The sequence below is a fragment of the Pseudopipra pipra genome, chromosome 15 (assembly GCF_036250125.1).
Source record: "Pseudopipra pipra isolate bDixPip1 chromosome 15, bDixPip1.hap1, whole genome shotgun sequence".
In the NCBI taxonomy this organism is placed as follows: domain Eukaryota; kingdom Metazoa; phylum Chordata; class Aves; order Passeriformes; family Pipridae; genus Pseudopipra; species Pseudopipra pipra.
Window position 1 is genome coordinate 2,764,671 of NC_087563.1, and position 18,563 is coordinate 2,783,233.

Consider the following 18,563-nt stretch of genomic DNA (forward strand, 5'->3'; position numbering starts at 1 on the left):
CCAAGCATCACAACAAAGATTATTCTGCTCATTCCAATAATTTGAATAACTTCAAAATGTTATACAGAGCAAAAGCAGTCAAATGCTCAGTTAAAAACCCAGTCATCGCAGTAGCAGCTCAAAGGGGACATCACACATGGGCTCTTTGAAAGCTCTACCACTCATAATATATGATGTGCTGAACCCAAAACTTGGCCATTGAGTCCAAACCATGCAATACCAAAAATAAGACCCTTTCTGACTTATTTTCATAAGGTATAGTTTCAGCCCTGGGAATCAGCAAAACACAGGCCATGTCTCCACCAGCACCTCCTCACACACAACACACCCAACACTCTCCTCAAACTCTTCACAGCTCTCATGGTTATCAGAGATCTTCAAGACTGACAGAAAGACCTCCCCAAAAAAGAAATATTTGTCAGGCAACGTCTCCTTACTGTGGATATTATTTGACTTCTCACCCTTGGTGTGTGACAAGCAAGAGCATTTCTTACAGTGACAGTTGAAAGAAACATGTCTTGAAAGCCTTTCTCTTTCCAGCTGTAAACAGGAAAGGCAACAAATGTAACAGGCAGGCAAATAGGACAGATCTGATTTTACACACTGTATCAGAGATTAAGGCCCATCTTGAGATCATCAAAACAGAGAGGCAGATAGTTAACTCCTGCAGAAATTAAGACCACAACACTCTTTTAGATTATGTAACTAAGAGTAGGAGATTAATTCAGTTGTTTATGAGAAAGTGAACACACAGCTTGCTCTTCCCAAAGCTCCCACAGGACCTTTGTCATAACTACATAATTAAGCTTTGCAGTTACACAATTATGACAATATGCAAACACAAACAAAAAACCCCCCAGGGCTCTCCATACATCAGGAATACTGATGTCTTCCTGCCAAACACTTTGAGAAGGAAATCCTCACATTGCAAGGTACTACAGGTGGGCAATGAACCCAAAACCAAGAAAAGCATTCCCTTGTGTCCTTCAACAGACCCTCCTGCATTCGCAGGACGCCAATCCTCAACCCATCACATTATCCAGGATGCTCTTTGAACCATCTAATTTACAAGCACATGGCACATAAGGCCCAGTTTATCAGACCATTTCTCTTCAATCCACCCACTTCACACAGCTATCTTTACACTTCTGCATAAAGATACATTTGTCTGCTCACTGATTTTCTGTGAAGAAACCTCAAAGTTCTAAAAGGAAAAGAGGAGCAGTGCTCCAGTGAATGTATGCAGGCGTTCACAGTGGGTCAGTGAAGGTCTGCACAGGGGCAATCACCCTCTCCTTACATCTCCCTCTGCACCTTGAGTCTCTCCCCTCGCACTCACTCAAGGCTCTTGCCATGACATGTCTTTTATAGCCAAGGCACATCCAGCCTCATTGCACAAGACTCAACCTCAAAAGACAAGAAATCAGCAAAACACCCCTGCCATTTCATCCTGCATTTCCTCCTCCACAGGCAGCCACCCACAACTCTTTTTGACCAGTCACAACTTTCAACCCAATCCTTCATCTTCATAACAGGCAGACAGACATTATCAAGGCACCAGTGGTTGCCCGGCCCATTTCCCTACAGCAAACACAGAGAGCAAAGTATGGACGAATGCAAAGACATTTCCTACTGACCTCCATTATGTATCATCGAGACACATGAAGGCTACAAGAGTACAAATTCTGAGCAGCAGAGTCACATATGGTAAACTTAATCTTGCAATCCAGAGAACCTCACCCAAATCAAGTGCATGTGCGATTGGGAAAACACCTGAATGTGCAAATAACAAAAACTACAGTTTGCTAGTAAGGCAACACATCTGTACAGAAGACCAAGGACTGAAAGGAACACGGGTGTTACACGTCAGGGCATAGAAAGGATTTGGCGCATCACTGAAACTTCCAGCCACCATTAGACTCACTACACCTGCCTCCCAGCAACCTGGAGCACCGAGCAAGGACCCTACATCATCCTTCCACCAGCCAACAGAGTGTCAATGCAGGAACCTCGGCCAGCTTTGTCAGCAAACTTCCGTACACAGAGAACAAAGTACGGCGGGGAAAGAGCAGCAGAGCAGAAGGAGAAGCTTCGCAGAAACAGTTTGGTCAGAACTCACCGAGAGAGGGGCGGGGTCCGCCTGCTGGGGGCCGGCAGGTTCCTCGTCTCCGAGCAGCGGCGCGGGCTCGTCGGGCGGCGGCCGGGCCGGCAGGGTGTCGCAGCAGCTGGCGGCCGAGAAGCGGAGGTGGCTCTTGCGCGAGTCGGCCGTGAGAGACACGTCGTGCGAGTAGGAGTGCAGGAAGGCGCGCACGCCGTCGATGCCCACGAAGTGCGTGGCCGGCACGCCGCGCAAGGCGCCGCTGCCCGCCGCCAGCAGCTGCTGCTGCGAGCGCCGCCAGCGCCGCAGGCGCAGCGCCAGCAGCAGCAGCAGGAAGGCGACGAACAGGCACGACACGGCGGCCACGGCCAGCACCAGCCAGCGCGTCAGGCTGCCGCCCGCCTCGCCCGCCCCCGCCTCCGCCTCCGCCCGCGCCGCGCTGCCCAGCTCGGCCAGCAGCTCGGCCACGCTCTCGGCCAGCACCACGCTCAGCGTGGCCGTGGCCGACAGCGCCGGCCGCCCGTGGTCCTTCACCAGCACCACCAGGCTCTGGCGCGCCGCGTCGCGGGCCAGTGGCGAGCGCGCCGTGCGCACCTCGCCGCTGTGCAGCCCCACGCGGAACAGCCCCGGCTCCGTCGCCTTGGCCAGCTCGTACGACAGCCACGCGTTCTGACCCGCGTCCGCGTCCACCGCCACCACCTTGGCCACCAGCGCGCCGGCCTCGCTCGACCGCGCCGCCAGCTCCACGCCCGACCACACCGAGCCCGACAAAGCCCCCGCCGCCGGCGGGTACAGCACCTGCGGCGCGTTGTCGTTCTCGTCCACGATCACCAGCCGCACCGACACGTTGCTGCTCAGCGCCGGCGAGCCGCCGTCCTCCGCCCAAACCCACAGCCCCACCTCGCGCACCTCCTGGTAATCGAACGAGCGCAGCGCGTACAGCGCGCCCGTCTCCGCCTGCACCGACACGTACGACGACAGCGGCGAGCCCCGCACACCACCCTCCCCCAGCCGGTACCGCACGCGCGCGTTCTCCCCCCAGTCCGAGTCCGTCGCCCGCACCCGCAGCACCAGCAAGCCCGCCACGTTGTTCTCCGGCAGCCGAGCGCTGTAGCGCTCCTGCAAGAACACCGGCGTGTTGTCGTTCACGTCCAGCACCCGCACACACAGCACCCTGCTGCTCTGCAGCGACGGACGACCGCCGTCGGCCACCCGCACCGTCACGTTGTACTCCGACTCCTGCTCCCGGTCCAGCTCTCTCGCCGTCACCACGCGGTAGTAGCTGCCCTGCGAGCTCTCCAGCCGGAACGGGACTCCCTTGTCCAGCGAGCAGCGCACCTCGCCGTTGGCCCCGGAGTCCCGGTCCTGCACTTGTAGCAGGGCCACCACTGTCCCTGATGGGGCGTCCTCAGAAATCTCACTCAGAGCCGACCGCAGAGAAATTTCTGGCACATTATCATTTATATCTGCGACAGTGATAGCGACTTTCGCCGTGTCAAAAAGATCGCCGTCATCACGGGCCTGCACCTCCAGTTCGTAGAAGTCGCCTTCCTCGAAGTCCAGGCTCTGCACTAGAGTGATCGCTCCAGACTCGTAGTCCACGTGGAAAATATCCGATGCCACGTCCATCGCTTTCTTCATCGAATATTTCACGTGCCCGTTCAGACCTTCGTCGGGGTCGGTGGCCGTGACGGTGACGAGGGTGGAGCCCACGGGCACGTCCTCCGGCACACGCACCGTGTACTCCGCCTGGCTGAACACGGGCGCGTTGTCGTTCGCATCCCGCACCGTCACGCGGATCCGCGCCGTGCCCGTCCGGGCCGGCTCGCCGCCGTCGCTCGCCTTCAGCACCAGCTCGTGAAACGCCGCCTCCTCCCGGTCCAGCGCCTTCGCCAGCACCAGCTCGGGACGCTGATCCCCGCCGGGGCCCGTCTGCACGGCCAGCGAGAAGTGCTCGTCGCCGCTCAGCTCGTAGCTCTGCAGAGAATTCCGTCCAGAGTCGGGGTCGTGAGCCCTGGGAAGTGTAAATCGCGACCCTGGGGCTGTCATCTCGCTTATTTTCTCTTCCACTTCAATGTCCTTGAAGGTGGGCGCGTTGTCGTTAATGTCCGTGATTTCCACTTCGATTTCATAAACCTTCATTTCCCCCTCCACTATGAGCTCACAGCGCAGCACGCATTGCTCCACCAACCGGCACAGCTGCTCTCTGTCGATCCTCTCGGCCGTCACTAAATGTCCCGTCTTCCCGTGCAGAACGAAATACTGCGTCCTACCTTCAGAGACAATGCGGACACCACGGTCTGGGAGCGCCGGCATCTGCAGCCCCAGGTCCTTGGCCACGTCGCCCACGAACGAGCCCTTGGGCATCTCCTCGGGCACCGAGTAGCGCAGCTGCCCCCACGCCACCTCCCAGGCCGCCAGCAGGACGCCCCACAGCAGCACTCGCTGCCGCCGGCCCCAGCGCCTCCCCGCCGCGCACATCGCCGCCGCCGCACCGCCGGCACCGCAACACCGCCGGCAGATCCCCGCCGCCGGCCGCAGATCCGGCTCCTGCTCCGGCTCCGACTTGCCGCTCCTGGGAAGTGCCGCCCGTCCCTCCTCCTCTCTGTAGTTCGGATCCGCACCGCGGGGACGATCGGAAACAGACCGCTTTCCGACCCAGGAATCCAGCGATCCAGCGATCGAGCCGGGCCGCAGCGGGCGGGGCTGCAGCGCTCCCACCTTCCTCTCGCTCCTCTCGGTCAACAGCGGCGCCCGCAGCCTCCTCCCGGCACTGCACTCACCGAGCGCCAACGAGACATGCCCGCCCTGCCTCGCTCACGGGAAGCTCAAAAAGACGGGACATTCGCCACGAAAATGTCGGGTCCAGTACAGCGGAGACCTGTTGTTATGTTCTTTCTACCGCACGGGAAAATATTCATGAGATTGCGATAATCTATAGATACAAAGTTCTTTTAATATGGCGCAGAGTATTCCGAATCTACTACTCCACGATAGGAAAACACAGTATCCTCCCTGCAACTGCAGAGCTTTTTTTGTCAGTCGTCCTCTAGTTTTTCCTCTCTGAGCGTCAACACTCGAACACATCCAGTCACGGTAGATTCCCAGGCCCCGAGCAATAGCACAGAGCAGGGATGAAGATTCCTCCCCAAAAGCAGCCATTCTAGGGACTGCCCTTCCCTCTCTGCTTTTTTAATTTTCACTTGCACATCCGAGGCTGCTCTGAATCAGCCTGCATTGCTCTCCTCCAAGCAGTACTTCCCAATTTTTTCATTACATCCTAAATGTAACGCGGTGCTTTTGTATACAGCTTAGTGCTCCATAACTGATCACAGCCTTAGCGAGAGATGCTATCAAGCATTTCTTAGATCACATTTAATCTATCTGTAGAAAACCAGCTGAGGAACGGTAAATAAACAACCAAATTTGGAATGAGAAATAATCGCAGAAACAGAAAAAAAGAAATAAAGCTCTGATAAAATAAACTGATCTCACTACAACTTGCCTTTTCTGTAGCCCACTTACAACTAAAAATGGGACGGCACAGGGTGGAAGGTAAGCATATTCCTTAGGGAAGAACAACTCCCACTTCCTCTAGCAAGTTTCCTTAACATTCCAAAATAGCAAACAAACAGGTCGCAGTGCACCTACACGGCAAAGAATGATCAGGAGGGAAAAATCTCATTACTGAGCGTCAATCACATTGCCAACTCCACCATGTGGAATTAGCAGATCACTTCCTATGATCTAAGTATCCACCTTCACCGTTAGTAACCCATATTATTTCACACAACACAAGGTTTGCAGATAAACGTGAGCAATTGAACAAAGAGGTGCTGTCGCTACGTTACTGAGCTGAGAGGAAAATTAAAAAAAAAGCAGACTGTAGAAGAAGATCTTTACAAGTCCTCTACGGTTTTATGCAGCATGAGTTGAACGACAACAACCTCCCAACTGAGCCGACATCTGTGACAGCTCATGAGGCAGCAAGTGCCGGTTGGCAACGCCTGCTGCCTAAAACGGGGCGGAGTTATTACCCGCGCCTGTGGAAACAGCGACCGGCACTAACTGCACCAGAACAGACACAAACCCCAAGAGCCCACTGCCACATATATACCCTTAGGAAAACCTCAGAAGGAGGGAGTAAAGGTGCTTACACACCTGTGGTGCTTCGGGGTCGGCGGGCGGCTCTCCCGCGACGGCGCTGCTGCTCGGACTCGGCTTCTCGCAGGGCTCCCCGGCCACCAGCTCCTCCGCGGGCACGATGGGCAGCGGCGGCGGCGGCCAAGCGGCCTCGGCGGTCAAGCGGGGCGGCGCCGCCACGCACAGGTTGTAGGAGTAGGGCAAGGTGCCCTCGCAGAAGTCGGCCGGGAAGGCGGCGCCGGCCAGCGACAAGCGCTGCGCGCCCAGGCAGCGCAGCACGGCGGGCGGCCCGGCCCGCCGCAGCCGCGCCAGCACGGCCAGCGCCACGCTCAGCACCAACAGCGCCGACAGCAGCGCCAGCGCCAGCACCAGGTAGAACTGCAGCTCGCCCGCCGCCTCGGCGCCCGCCGCCCGCTCGCTCAGCTCCGGCAGCGCCTCCTGCAAGCTCTCGGCCAGCACCACGTGCAGCGTGGCCGTGGCCGACAGCGCCGGCTCGCCGTGGTCCTTCACCACGGCCACCAGGCGCTGCTTGGCCGCGTCCCTCTCCGACACGGCCCGCGCCGTGCGCACCTCGCCGCTCTGCAGCCCCACGCGGAACAGCGCCGGCTCCGACGCCTGCACCAGCTCGTACGACAGCCACGCGTTGCGCCCCGCGTCCGCGTCCACCGCCACCACCTTGCCCACCAGGTACCCGGACGACGCCGAACGCGGCACCACCTCGAAAGCCGAACCCACCGAGCCCGGCGACGATCCCGACGCCGCCGGCGGGGGCGGGTAGAGCACCCGCGGCGCGTTGTCGTTCTGGTCGAGCACGAAGACGCGCACCGTGGCCGTCGAGCTGCGCGCCGGCGACCCGCCGTCCTGCGCCCGCACGGCCACCGAGAACTCGCGGCACTGCTCGTAGTCCAACGAGCGCTGCGCGTACACCGCGCCGCTCCGCGCCTCCACCGACACCAGCGGCGCCGCGCCCGCCGCGCCCGCGCTGCCGCCCGACAGCCAGTAGCTCACGCGCCCGTTCGCGCCCGCGTCCAAGTCCCGAGCCACAACGCGCAACACCAGCAAGCCCACCGCGTTGTTCTCCCGCACGTACGCGCTGTACGACGCCTCCTCGAACACCGGCGCGTTGTCGTTCACGTCCGACACCTCCAGCACCAGCTCCCTGCTGCTCCACAGCGCCGACCTGCCCCGGTCGCGGGCCACCACCGTCACGCGGTGCTCGGACGCCTGCTCGCGGTCCAGCGCGCTCGCCGTCACCACCTTGGACGAGCCGCCCGAGGACGCCACGATCGACAGCGGCGCCTCTCCCGACAGCTCGCACGACACCTCACCGTTCTCGCCGGAGTCCCGGTCCCGAACTTTCAGCAGGGCCACCACAGTGCCGACTGGTGCGTCCTCGGGCACGGGGCTTGACAGTGACAGAATAGTGATCTCGGGGACATTGTCGTTCTCGTCCGTGATGTCTATCTGCACTTGACAATGACCGGTGAGCCCGCCTCCATCCGTCGCCTCCAGTTCAAAGCTGTACTTGCTCTTCTCCTCGAAGTCTAGGGGACCTGCAGTCCTGACCTCGCCGCTCTCGCTGTCGACAGTGAATAACGCTCTGACGACTTCCGAGACGTCGCCGAAGGAATAGGAGACCCGCCCACTGGACCCCGCGTCCGCATCCGTGGCTCTCACCTGCAGCACCAGGGACCCTGCCGGCAGATTCTCGGCCACTCGCGCTTCGTACACTGTTTTGCTGAACACAGGCGGGTTGTCGTTTAAGTCCATCACGTTGATGCGAACTTGAACAGTCCCGGATCTCGCGGGATCCCCCCCATCCACTGCCGTCAGCACCAGCTCAAAGGAATTCTGCTTCTCCCGGTTCAATCCTCTGTCCAGCACTAACTGCGGCTGCTGGCTTCCGTCCGGGTTCTCCTTTAAAGCCAGAGAGAAGGACGGGTTGCTGGTGAGCTCGTAAGTCAGCAGCGAGTTGCTGCCCACGTCTGAATCGCGGGCCATCTCCAGAGGAAAATGAGCACCTGGAAGTGTCCATTCACCGATCTCAAGGTCCAAAACAGCCTTCCTGAAGACCGGGGAGTTGTCATTCACATCCTCAATGGCCACGTCTACATGGAAAATATTTAGCGGGTTGTGCACCAGTGCCTCGAAGCTGACCGAGCAGGACAACGACTCGCCGCACAGCTCCTCCCGGTCCAGCCTCTCGCTCACGTACAGGTTCCCGTTCCCCTCGCTCACCGTGAAGTATTGCTTGTCCGCGCTGAGCCGCAGCTTGCGCGCCGGCAGCTCGTCGGCGCTGAGCCCCAGGTCCCGGGCCAGCGGCCCCACCAGCGAGCCTCTGGGCAGCTCCTCGGCCATGGAGTAGCGGAGCCGCTCCGCCGCCGCCCGCCAGCACAGCCACAGCAGCACAGCGCCCAGCCCCAGCGCTCGCCCGCCGCCCGGCCCGCCGCTCGCCCTCCGCCCGCCCGACATCGCCCACGGCGCTCGCTCGCCGAGCTCGCAAGGCTCCTGCCGCCGCCCCGCCTCCCTCGCAGCCGCTCTGCGCAGCCCCAGCAGCGCCCGACAAAGCAAACCCGGCCCGCCGCCGCCTCCAACTCGCACGCCTCTGCTGCCCGCGCCGCCTCTCGCCTCTGCTGCCCGTGCCGCTGCCGCTCTGGCCCGCACTGCCCGCCCGAGCCAGCAGCCTGCGGGGACAGCACGCACAGGCGGCGGCGGCGGCGGCTCCAGCAACGCTCGGCGGCGGCCCAACAGCGGCACCCGGAGGCGCCGACACAACACTGCAGCCGCCTCACGGCCGCGCTCGGCGGGGACCAACTTTGGGCCGGGCTGGGGCTGCAACGGCCCTGGGGTCTCTGTTCTGGTATTATCAGCAAGCGCAGAAGCTCCTGCTTAATGCTAAGTAGGAATTATAATGTTTAGAGGAAGAACAGTGCTCTCATACCCATACTGAGAAATTTGTAGCTACAATACATTTTTTAAATAGTATGACTGTAATAAGGACTTTAACATCTACTGGTCTTATCTGACACAAAAACTAACTAGGAAATGTATATGCGACAGCAATAAAGAGATTTCTTACTCCACAGTCAGGGCACAGAAAATCAAATCTAAAAAGAAAAGTGCTCAGATGCTTTATAGATTATATGTGTCATTCCTATCTGAGATAAGGTTGTGAGAAATGGCAACCAGGAAGCTAAATTGTCCACAGCCACTTGTGGAAGTTCACTTCCGTTGTGTGTAAGGCTACCCAATATGGGGAAGAACCATTGTCAAGTTGTAAGAAAGAGAGACAGTCAGAAGGAAAACCTCGAAGATCCAGTCACAGCTCTTTCCCAGTCCCACTCACTCAGTTCATGCCAAACCTGCCAATCTTTTCACGCTTTGCTGATATTTCATCTTCCTCCCCACACGTCTCTGAAGCCCATGCAAAAGAGTTCACATTGCTCCAAAGTGCTCAGGTCTGATAATGATTTAGAACAACAATTAACACTGATGGGGAAATGTGAAGCTCATGGGTAGTGGACCTGCACTCAGACCCAAATCACTGAACTCCCTGGCAGAGGAAAAGAAATCAGAGCAGGGCAGGCTCTGCACTGTGCACGTTCTACACCCACTACTCTTCAATGGGCAGAAACTCTCAGTGCCCTCGGTGGACACTCCAAACTCCAAGGGCTGCCATAAGAATTGTTTGGACATTTCTACCACTTGGAGTTTGGGAGCTTCCAGGTAAAAGTCCTATCATCTGGTCAGCACATCTAACGACAGCATGACCAGCTGAAAGCTGTACAGAGATTTCTGATGATTCCTACAGAAATCCAAAACCTCCTGCTGACCTCATTGGAACAGGTACGTCAGCTCTGGGATTTTCAGTTGCTTTGACACAACTCTGCCTTCAAAAGTCATGCCCAGAGCACCTGGAAAGCCACTGAGGCCTTGAGAGATAAGGTAGGCAAACTGCACTGATTTCTAAGGGTGACTAGGTCTCCCTTAAGTGGACTAGGTGACTTTACAAACCTTAAGATATTGCTTTCTTCAGAACAACAATGATCTCTGGCACTTAATAAACCAAAGAAGCAAAACCAAATACCTCCCACTGTCCCACATGGCACTGATTATTCACTACTGTGATAAATCCAGGTCTCCAAAATGTAGGAAATCACGTAGAGGAGCATGTAGTCCTGTAGTCCCAAAGAAATAATGACAATCCCCAGACTGGTGGGATTGGCCAGTAGTACTGTACAAACTGTATTATGTTGCAGAGCTTGCCACAGAGGGATCAGAGGTGACTTCTGCTATGCAATAATGCTCTTTGATCTTGTTTAATCCATGTTACCCACTTGGAGTCAGCAGTGGATGTGACTGTGTGCAAGTGTTCTCCAGAAAGTCAATATTGCAGAGCAGAAAGTCAAATCTCCAACCCATTTCTGATTATCACTGAACAAGCCCCAAAGCTCTAAGTGGCCCCTTGGAGGGAAACACTGGACTCCTGGAACGTACAGGTGCTTTGCCACATCTCTGCCTTAAAAGAAACCCTTCACAAAGCACCTGGAAGTCACAGAAGTCTGAATCCACACATTAGGCCCCAAAGTCTTGCTTTGGACCATATAGTAGGGGGGGTTATTTTTGGAAATACATTAATCCTTGTAAAATTTTCTACTTTGTGTCCTGTTCATCATGATTTATAAGCTGTATGTCTAAATGCCTTATCAAAGGCCTTGTTCTAAATGGACTGACTTAGGAGGGACCCAGTTTTAGCTTCTGCCTAATTTTCCTCACATGTAACATTCTGTCTTCCTGTGGTTCTCAAGGAAAGTCAGTCTTTGCTGCAAAACAACACTCACAGTTACCAATGGGATAGAACAATCTGCAAATGGAAAATGGGAAGCACAATGTTGCAGGAAACAAAGCCTGAAGGAAGCTCAAGGGTGGGAAAATGGAATATTGACTTGGATTATACTCTCCATCTAAAAGTGACAGAAAAATCTAGATAAAGAAAGGAGGTTTCACATAGGAATTAAAAACTATTCTACAAATATGTCCTCATTCTGACCCCTCTAAAGCCCTATTCAACTCTGCAAAAATATCACAGGAGAAGACAATGAATAATGATCATATGGAGGAAAGAAATACATTTGTTTGCTCACCACCATTCTGAGAAGATATATAATTCCATAAATATTACAAGAATGATAAAGAGACAAACTACAAGAGGAGCAGTCCTCCACCAGAGACTGGGTCATTGAGCTATGCACTCAGGGAAATATCTTCCCTTCTTCTATCACACACACTGGTCCACAAAAATGTGACTTATGCTGTTGACTCACAGCAGAACTGGAATGCAAAGCTGTGCCACTCACATCTCCTGCCTTCCACACCAGCTATAACATGATGAAAGAGGCACTGAAGAACAAGGCCTTGGGAAATATAATTACATGTGCATACAGAGACTGGAAAGTAAAAACATGAGACAAGCAATGCAAAGAAGCATTAAGAGTGTTCTCAGAGAAACTCACCAGGAGGACATCTCAGTCAATACTAATGAAATCCATGTAGCTAATTCTATTAGAGATACACCAGAGTCCACACCTAAGACTAAGATAGGACTTGGATGAATCAAAGCTCCAACAGGCGTTTCGAAGGTCAGGGGATTAATTCAATAAAAGTTCTTTATGTGTTTCAGCCATGTAGTAAATAACAGAGTGAACCTTGACATCAAACTTTGTTAAAGACACACTTCAACAACTTCCTATTAAACCACTTTTGATAATACCTCTGAATGGGGTTCCTTAAGTAAACTAAATCATTCATTAATGACATCTAACCATGCGTCATCCTTCTACATGCAGAGTGAGTGGACAAAAGCTCTGTTATCAGAGCTCTACCATTGCCTTTGAAAACAGGGAAACCAGGATCACAGAAAAAATGGCACAGGCCTTGACACACCGTGAAATCAAACTAGTGCTCAGACAAAAACTCATGGATTCACCTAATTGCCTAACAGGAATTCAGCCTCTCACCCTCTTTGCTCTACATTCACAACCTTTAGTTGCACCACAGACAAATCCAACTCTTGGCCATATGTCAAGCACAAGTGAAAAAGCAAGTGACATTCAGGTGAAATTCAGCAATATCTTAGGGAACCAGAAGTCTTTGTCTTGGCAGCTAAACCCCCTCAAGATAGGAGTACAAACTGTTAATTTAAGCAGGCCTGTTTTCAAGGACTATCATCCAAACTGAGGTCCAGTTTTAGAACAAGGAAAGAATGACAAACGCAGAGAAGTGAAGGAATCATAGCCTAATATGTGGGGCTCTGTCAAATGGAGCAGGTACACAGGAGGAGGATCTGGTATTCAGAGGCACAGTTCTCCAGGGGATTTCTTTGGAGAACAAGAAATGGGAAAAGCTACCTTTCCAGACAGACATCACTGAAAGACTCTCCTTAGGGAGAACAAGGATCATAACACAGACACATGCATAAAAACCTAAAATGTTTTAGTGGGCATAAGCTATACAAGGCTGAGTTGGAGTGTCAGTCTTCAGAATCAACTCAAAGACACCACCATTCTTCCTCAGCACATGGGCATTTTGGAAGATATGTGACTCTGCAAAATTAATGCAAACTTCATGTCTACCTCCCCAAACCAGCATTCTCAGGAAGAGCTCTATCAGACAAGACAGGATTCAATGAGTAAGTTGCTCACAACTACTTCAAATAACAAGTAAATTCATGACCAGAATACCCTCCCATCCCTTCCATTCCCACCAGTCTACAACATCATATTAAACCCACTCTTGATAACACCTCTGAAGGGGATTCTTTAAGCAATGTAAATCCCTCATTCAAAACACCTCTCCATGAATCATCCCTCTAAATGCAGAGCTATTGCAAAAATGTTCTATTATCAGAGGACTACCCTTGCCTTTCAGGACAGGGAAACCAGGGTCATAGAAAAGATGGCACAGGCCTTGGCACCAGGCACAACAGCAAACCACTGCTCAGCCAAAACCACATTCATTCTCCAGTTTTCCCAGGAGGAAGCCAGCCTCTGATCCTCCTTGCTCTGCAGCCACAGCCTTTACTCACACATTACAGGACATAACCTTGGCAGATACTTTATACAAGCAAGAGCCTTTAATAACATCTGCAGGTTGGTAAAGGCTGGGAAAAGCTTAGTACAACCACCATGGAACTCTGCATCATGGTCATACAGGAAAATATAGATGGAGAAATGATGTTTCATGCAGCAGCTTTTAGACACAGAATCTCTGAAGCATGTTTGCACTTCCATGGGTATTTCTTGCAGACAAATTCATCACAGGATTGTCCTCTCCTTCCCAGATGCAGGAAAAAGGCACCTGGTGTGAGTGGCACAGGCCTTGGCACTTGCCAACATGATAACACACCCACACATGTGGACCATACAGCTCCCACTGTCCCTGCTTTAGGCCAGTCTCTGGCTGATCTTGCACTGACTTTACATCCTGAGTATGTGGCAAGCAAGAGCACTGATTCCAGTGACATTTTCAGACACACATGGGCCCACCTTTACCTCATCACAACAAGCAAAGCAAAATTTAACTACCAGCCTCTGAGAACAGTGTGCAATAGGAAAGCAAACTGAGGAACCCACAACTTGGCCACAACGTTTTCACCTTGTCCAAACATTACACAACAAAAAAGATGTGTTTGCAAACAGGCATCACTGAGACAAAAGTCGCGGGCACAGTTTCTCCTTAGAGAAGAATGAAGGTCAAAATATTAATGCATGAAAGAGATTTCTTTGCTCATCACTACTCTAAGAAATGTAATACCTTCTCAAGTCCATAAGTGTTATAAAACCCCTGTCATCAACATATCAGCTCGAAGACACTACCAGCCTTCTTCACCCCCAGGGCAACTGGGCAACAACCTCAGCAGAGCTGATGAGATACTCTCAGATGTAAAGGCCCACAGTTGGATCCTCACAATGAGCAAGGCAAATGTTAACACCTGTAGAAATGAACCAGTCAGAACATACTCTTCAAGGTTCCAGCACAGGTATTGAGGAGGGAACTTAAGGTGTTGTTTTAGCACGAACCCCACTCAGACACGAATGCCAGAGCAGAACTGAGGTTTCTTTCAAAACACTTCGGTTTAAATACAGCGCTTAAACATGTCACATGATCTTTCAACCAATGACAATCAAGTATTGATTGAGCAAGCGTGAGAACCCAGAAAACTACAACTCCCATGATTCCTTGTCACATTCTTCCTGCCACAGGAACTAACAATGCTTTTGCTCCTCCCAAAGCTGTCACTGTCACATTTATAACCAGTACATCTTTAAGCTATTAGTAAAATACATCATATCGACCTGCAAACTAAGAGAAGTACAATACCAAGAATCCCAATACTTACTTTCTCCAGTAAGAAAGAAAGTCATATTGTGTAATAATGAAAAAGGACAGAAAACCCCGAAAAATGCACACTTTTTTTTTACCCTCATAATATGCAAACAGGTTTGCCATCTGCAGTTCAAAGAAGAAATACCAAGATTCTAAAGGCAAAGGGCAAGCTGTTCCCCAGGAAAAATTGTGCCAGTGAACAACGTGAAACACAGTAACGACATAATTAAAATTATAGATGAACCTCCAGTAAGAAGATTCCCTGCTTCTGCCTGCTCCACGTGTAAACCTGGGCAATGAAAAGACGTCTAGATCCTCCCTACGAGTAACACAGATCACGGGGTGAAAGAGCAAGAGAGTAGCAGAAGGAAACGTCACCGAAACACTCGGCTTCATAGGAACTCACCGGGAGAGGGGCGGGGTCCGCCTGCTGGGCACCGGCAGGTTCCTCGTCTCCGAGCAGCGGCGCGGGCTCGTCGGGCGGCGGCCGGGCCGGCAGGGTGTCGCAGCAGCTGGCGGCCGAGAAGCGGAGGTGGCTCTTGCGCGAGTCGGCCGTGAGAGACACGTCGTGCGAGTAGGAGTGCAGGAAGGCGCGCACGCCGTCGATGCCCACGAAGTGCGTGGCCGGCACGCCGCGCAAGGCGCCGCTGCCCGCCGCCAGCAGCTGCTGCTGCGAGCGCCGCCAGCGCCGCAGGCGCAGCGCCAGCAGCAGCAGCAGGAAGGCGACGAACAGGCACGACACGGCGGCCACGGCCAGCACCAGCCAGCGCGTCAGGCTGCCGCCCGCCTCGCCCGCCCCCGCCTCCGCCTCCGCCCGCGCCGCGCTGCCCAGCTCGGCCAGCAGCTCGGCCACGCTCTCGGCCAGCACCACGCTCAGCGTGGCCGTGGCCGACAGCGCCGGCCGCCCGTGGTCCTTCACCAGCACCACCAGGCTCTGGCGCGCCGCGTCGCGGGCCAGTGGCGAGCGCGCCGTGCGCACCTCGCCGCTGTGCAGCCCCACGCGGAACAGCCCCGGCTCCGTCGCCTTGGCCAGCTCGTACGACAGCCACGCGTTCTGACCCGCGTCCGCGTCCACCGCCACCACCTTGGCCACCAGCGCGCCGGCCTCGCTCGACCGCGCCGCCAGCTCCACGCCCGACCACACCGAGCCCAACGCCGCCGGCGGGTACAGCACCTGCGGCGCGTTGTCGTTCTCGTCCACGATCACCAGCCGCACCGACACGTTGCTGCTCAGCGCCGGCGAGCCGCCGTCCTCCGCCCAAACCCACAGCCCCACCTCGCGCACCTCCTCGTAATCGAACGAGCGCAGCGCGTACAGCGCGCCCGTCTCCGCCTGCACCGACACGTACGACGACAGCGGCGAGCCCCGCACACCACCCTCCCCCAGCCGGTACCGCACGCGCGCGTTCTCCCCCCAGTCCGAGTCCGTCGCCCGCACCCGCAGCACCAGCAAGCCCGCCACGTTGTTCTCCGGCAGCCGAGCGCTGTAGCGCTCCTGCAAGAACACCGGCGCGTTGTCGTTCACGTCCAGCACCCGCACACACAGCACCCTGCTGCTCTGCAGCGACGGACGACCGCCGTCGGCCGCCCGCACCGTCACGTTGTACTCCGACTGCTGCTCCCGGTCCAGCTCTCTCGCTGTCACCACGCGGTAGTAGCCCTCCAAGGACTTCTCCAGGCGGAAAGGGTGGCTCCCATCGAGCGAGCAGCGCACCTCGCCGTTTGCTCCCGAGTCCTGGTCCTGCACGTGCAGCAGGGCCACCACCGTCCCGGTCGGGGTATCCTCCGATATTGCATTCAGCGCCGACGACACTATCAGTTCAGGAGCGTTGTCGTTCACATCTGTCACGGTGACTACGACTTTAGCTGTGTCGAAGAGAGCTCCACCATCATGTGCCTGCACCTCCAGTTCGTAGGAATCGCCTTCCTCGAAGTCCAGGCTTCGCAACAGTGTGATCGCTCCTGTCTCAGCATTTAGCTGGAAAATCTGCGACTCTTTTTCTTTTATTTTCTTAAACGAATATTTCACGTGCCCATTCAGACCCTCGTCGGGGTCGGTGGCCGTGACGGTGACGAGGACAGAGCCCACGGGCACGTCCTCCGGCACACGCACCGTGTACTCCGCCTGGCTGAACACGGGCGCGTTGTCGTTCGCGTCCAGCACCGTCACGCGGATCCGCGCCGTGCCCGTCCGGGCCGGCTCGCCGCCGTCGCTCGCCCTCAGCACCAGCTCGTGGAACGCCGCCTCCTCCCGGTCCAGCGCCTTCGCCAGCACCAGCTCGGGACGCTGATCCCCGCCGGGGCCCGTCTGCACGGCCAGCGAGAAGTGCTCGTCGCCGCTCAGCTCGTAACTCTGCAGGGAATTCCGTCCAGAGTCGGGGTCGTGAGCGTCTGGGAGGGGAAAACGCGACGCCGGGGCTGTCATCTCGTTCATTCTCAGCTGCGTTTCTGTCTCTCGGAAGCTGGGCGCATTGTCGTTAATGTCCGTGATTTCCACTTCGATTCCGTAAACCTTCATTTCCACCTCTACTATCAGCTCACAGCGCAGCACGCATCGCTCCACACTCTCGCACAAGTCTTCTCTGTCGATCCTCTCGGCCGTCACTAAATGTCCCGTCTTTCCGTGCAGAGCAAAATACTGCGTCCTGCCTTTGTGCAAGAGGTGGATACCGCCATCCCGCAGGGCCGGCAGCTGCAGCCCCAGGTCCTTGGCCACGTCGCCCACGAACGAGCCCTTGGGCATCTCCTCGGGCACCGAGTAGCGCAGCTGCCCCCACGCCGCCTCCCAGGCCGCCAGCAGGACGCCCCAGAGCAGCACTCGCTGCCGCCGGCCCCAGCGCCTCCCCGCCGCGCACATCACCGCCGCCGCACCGCCGGTACCGCAACACTGCAGGCAGATCCCCGCCGCCGTCACTGGATCTGGCTCCTGCTCCGGCTCCGACTTGCCGCTCCAGGCTGCTGCCGCCGGCCCCTCCGCCTCCCTATAGCCCGGCTACGCACCGCGGGGAAGATCGGAAACAGACCGCTTCCCGACCCAGGAATCCAGCGATCCAGCGATCGAGCCGGGCCGCAGCGGGCGGGGCTGCAGCGCTCCGACCTTCCTCTCGCTCCTCTCGGTCAACAGCGGCGCCCGCAGCCTCCTCCCGGCACTGCACGCACCGAGCGCCAACGAGCAGGGATCTCCTCTCTCTGTTCTCCTACCAAGCACTTCATCAGTCCTCCAAATGATCACGACCAGACAGAAATAGCACGCCCCCGGGTTTCTAGTATTTTACCGCACGTGAAAATGTTGTTGGAATTAGGAAATAATAGAGATATAAAATTATCTTAACATGACATGCATAGTATAACGGTTCTTATTCCACAGTACGGAAGCACAGTTTCCCCCGTACAATTGCACAGCTATTTTGTCGCGGTAGTGGTTGAAGCTTATTATCACCCTTCCTACCGAGAACTACGGCGTCACAATGGAACGCCAGGAGGCACATTAGTTTCCCAAATTCCAAGCAAGACTAGCACAAGGCATCGACAAAATTCCCCTTTCAAAGGGAGTCCTCCTAAGTGACTCCTATGCAGTCAGGTCTCTGCTGCTTCTCATCTGCACGTAGGAGACTCTTCATAATCACACTTAATTTCTCCCTCTTCTCCAAACACCACTTCGGAATTAGTCGTGTAATTTTATGCAATACACAGTGTGCTTACACTTTACGACTTAGTGTTCCATTCGAGAGTAACCCGGCAGCGTATGCACTCTGTGAGGGAGTCCATTACAAAACAAAACAACTACTATCCAGGACACTGCTTAACGCAATTCAACAGGATTAAGTGTAAAATATAGGGAGAAAGTGATCAAAAAAGAAGACTGATTAAAAAACCCACAAACACTAAAATAACAAAACAACCCACGTAGAACCAACCGGACGCCTATGTAGACAGT

General features: G+C 55.0%; 3 protein-coding genes across 3 annotated transcripts; 1 reads left to right on the top strand and 2 right to left on the bottom strand.

Annotated features, from left to right (window-relative positions):
• Window positions 1–1,805: 1,805 nt before the first annotated feature.
• LOC135422812 (protocadherin gamma-A5-like) lies at window positions 1,806–5,260 on the bottom strand. The gene is made up of 3 exons (XM_064672320.1): window positions 5,194–5,260; window positions 2,120–4,914; window positions 1,806–1,841 (listed from the first exon to the last, which is right to left on the bottom strand). The coding sequence occupies exons 1-3, from the start codon at window positions 5,258–5,260 to the stop codon at window positions 1,806–1,808; spliced, it is 2,898 nt and encodes a 965-aa protein (XP_064528390.1).
• A 758-nt stretch (window positions 5,261–6,018) lies between these two features.
• LOC135422813 (basic proline-rich protein-like) lies at window positions 6,019–7,410 on the top strand (the record flags this gene model as incomplete). The annotated part of the gene is made up of 1 exon (XM_064672321.1): window positions 6,019–7,410. A coding segment is annotated over exon 1 (1,392 nt), but the record flags the coding sequence as incomplete, so codon positions are not given.
• A 4,166-nt stretch (window positions 7,411–11,576) lies between these two features.
• Window positions 11,577–17,828, bottom strand: LOC135422390 (protocadherin gamma-A10-like). The gene has a single exon (XM_064671485.1). The coding sequence runs from the start codon at window positions 17,481–17,483 to the stop codon at window positions 14,946–14,948; it is 2,538 nt and encodes an 845-aa protein (XP_064527555.1). The 5' UTR covers window positions 17,484–17,828; the 3' UTR covers window positions 11,577–14,945.
• Between the last annotated feature and the right edge of the window lie 735 nt (window positions 17,829–18,563).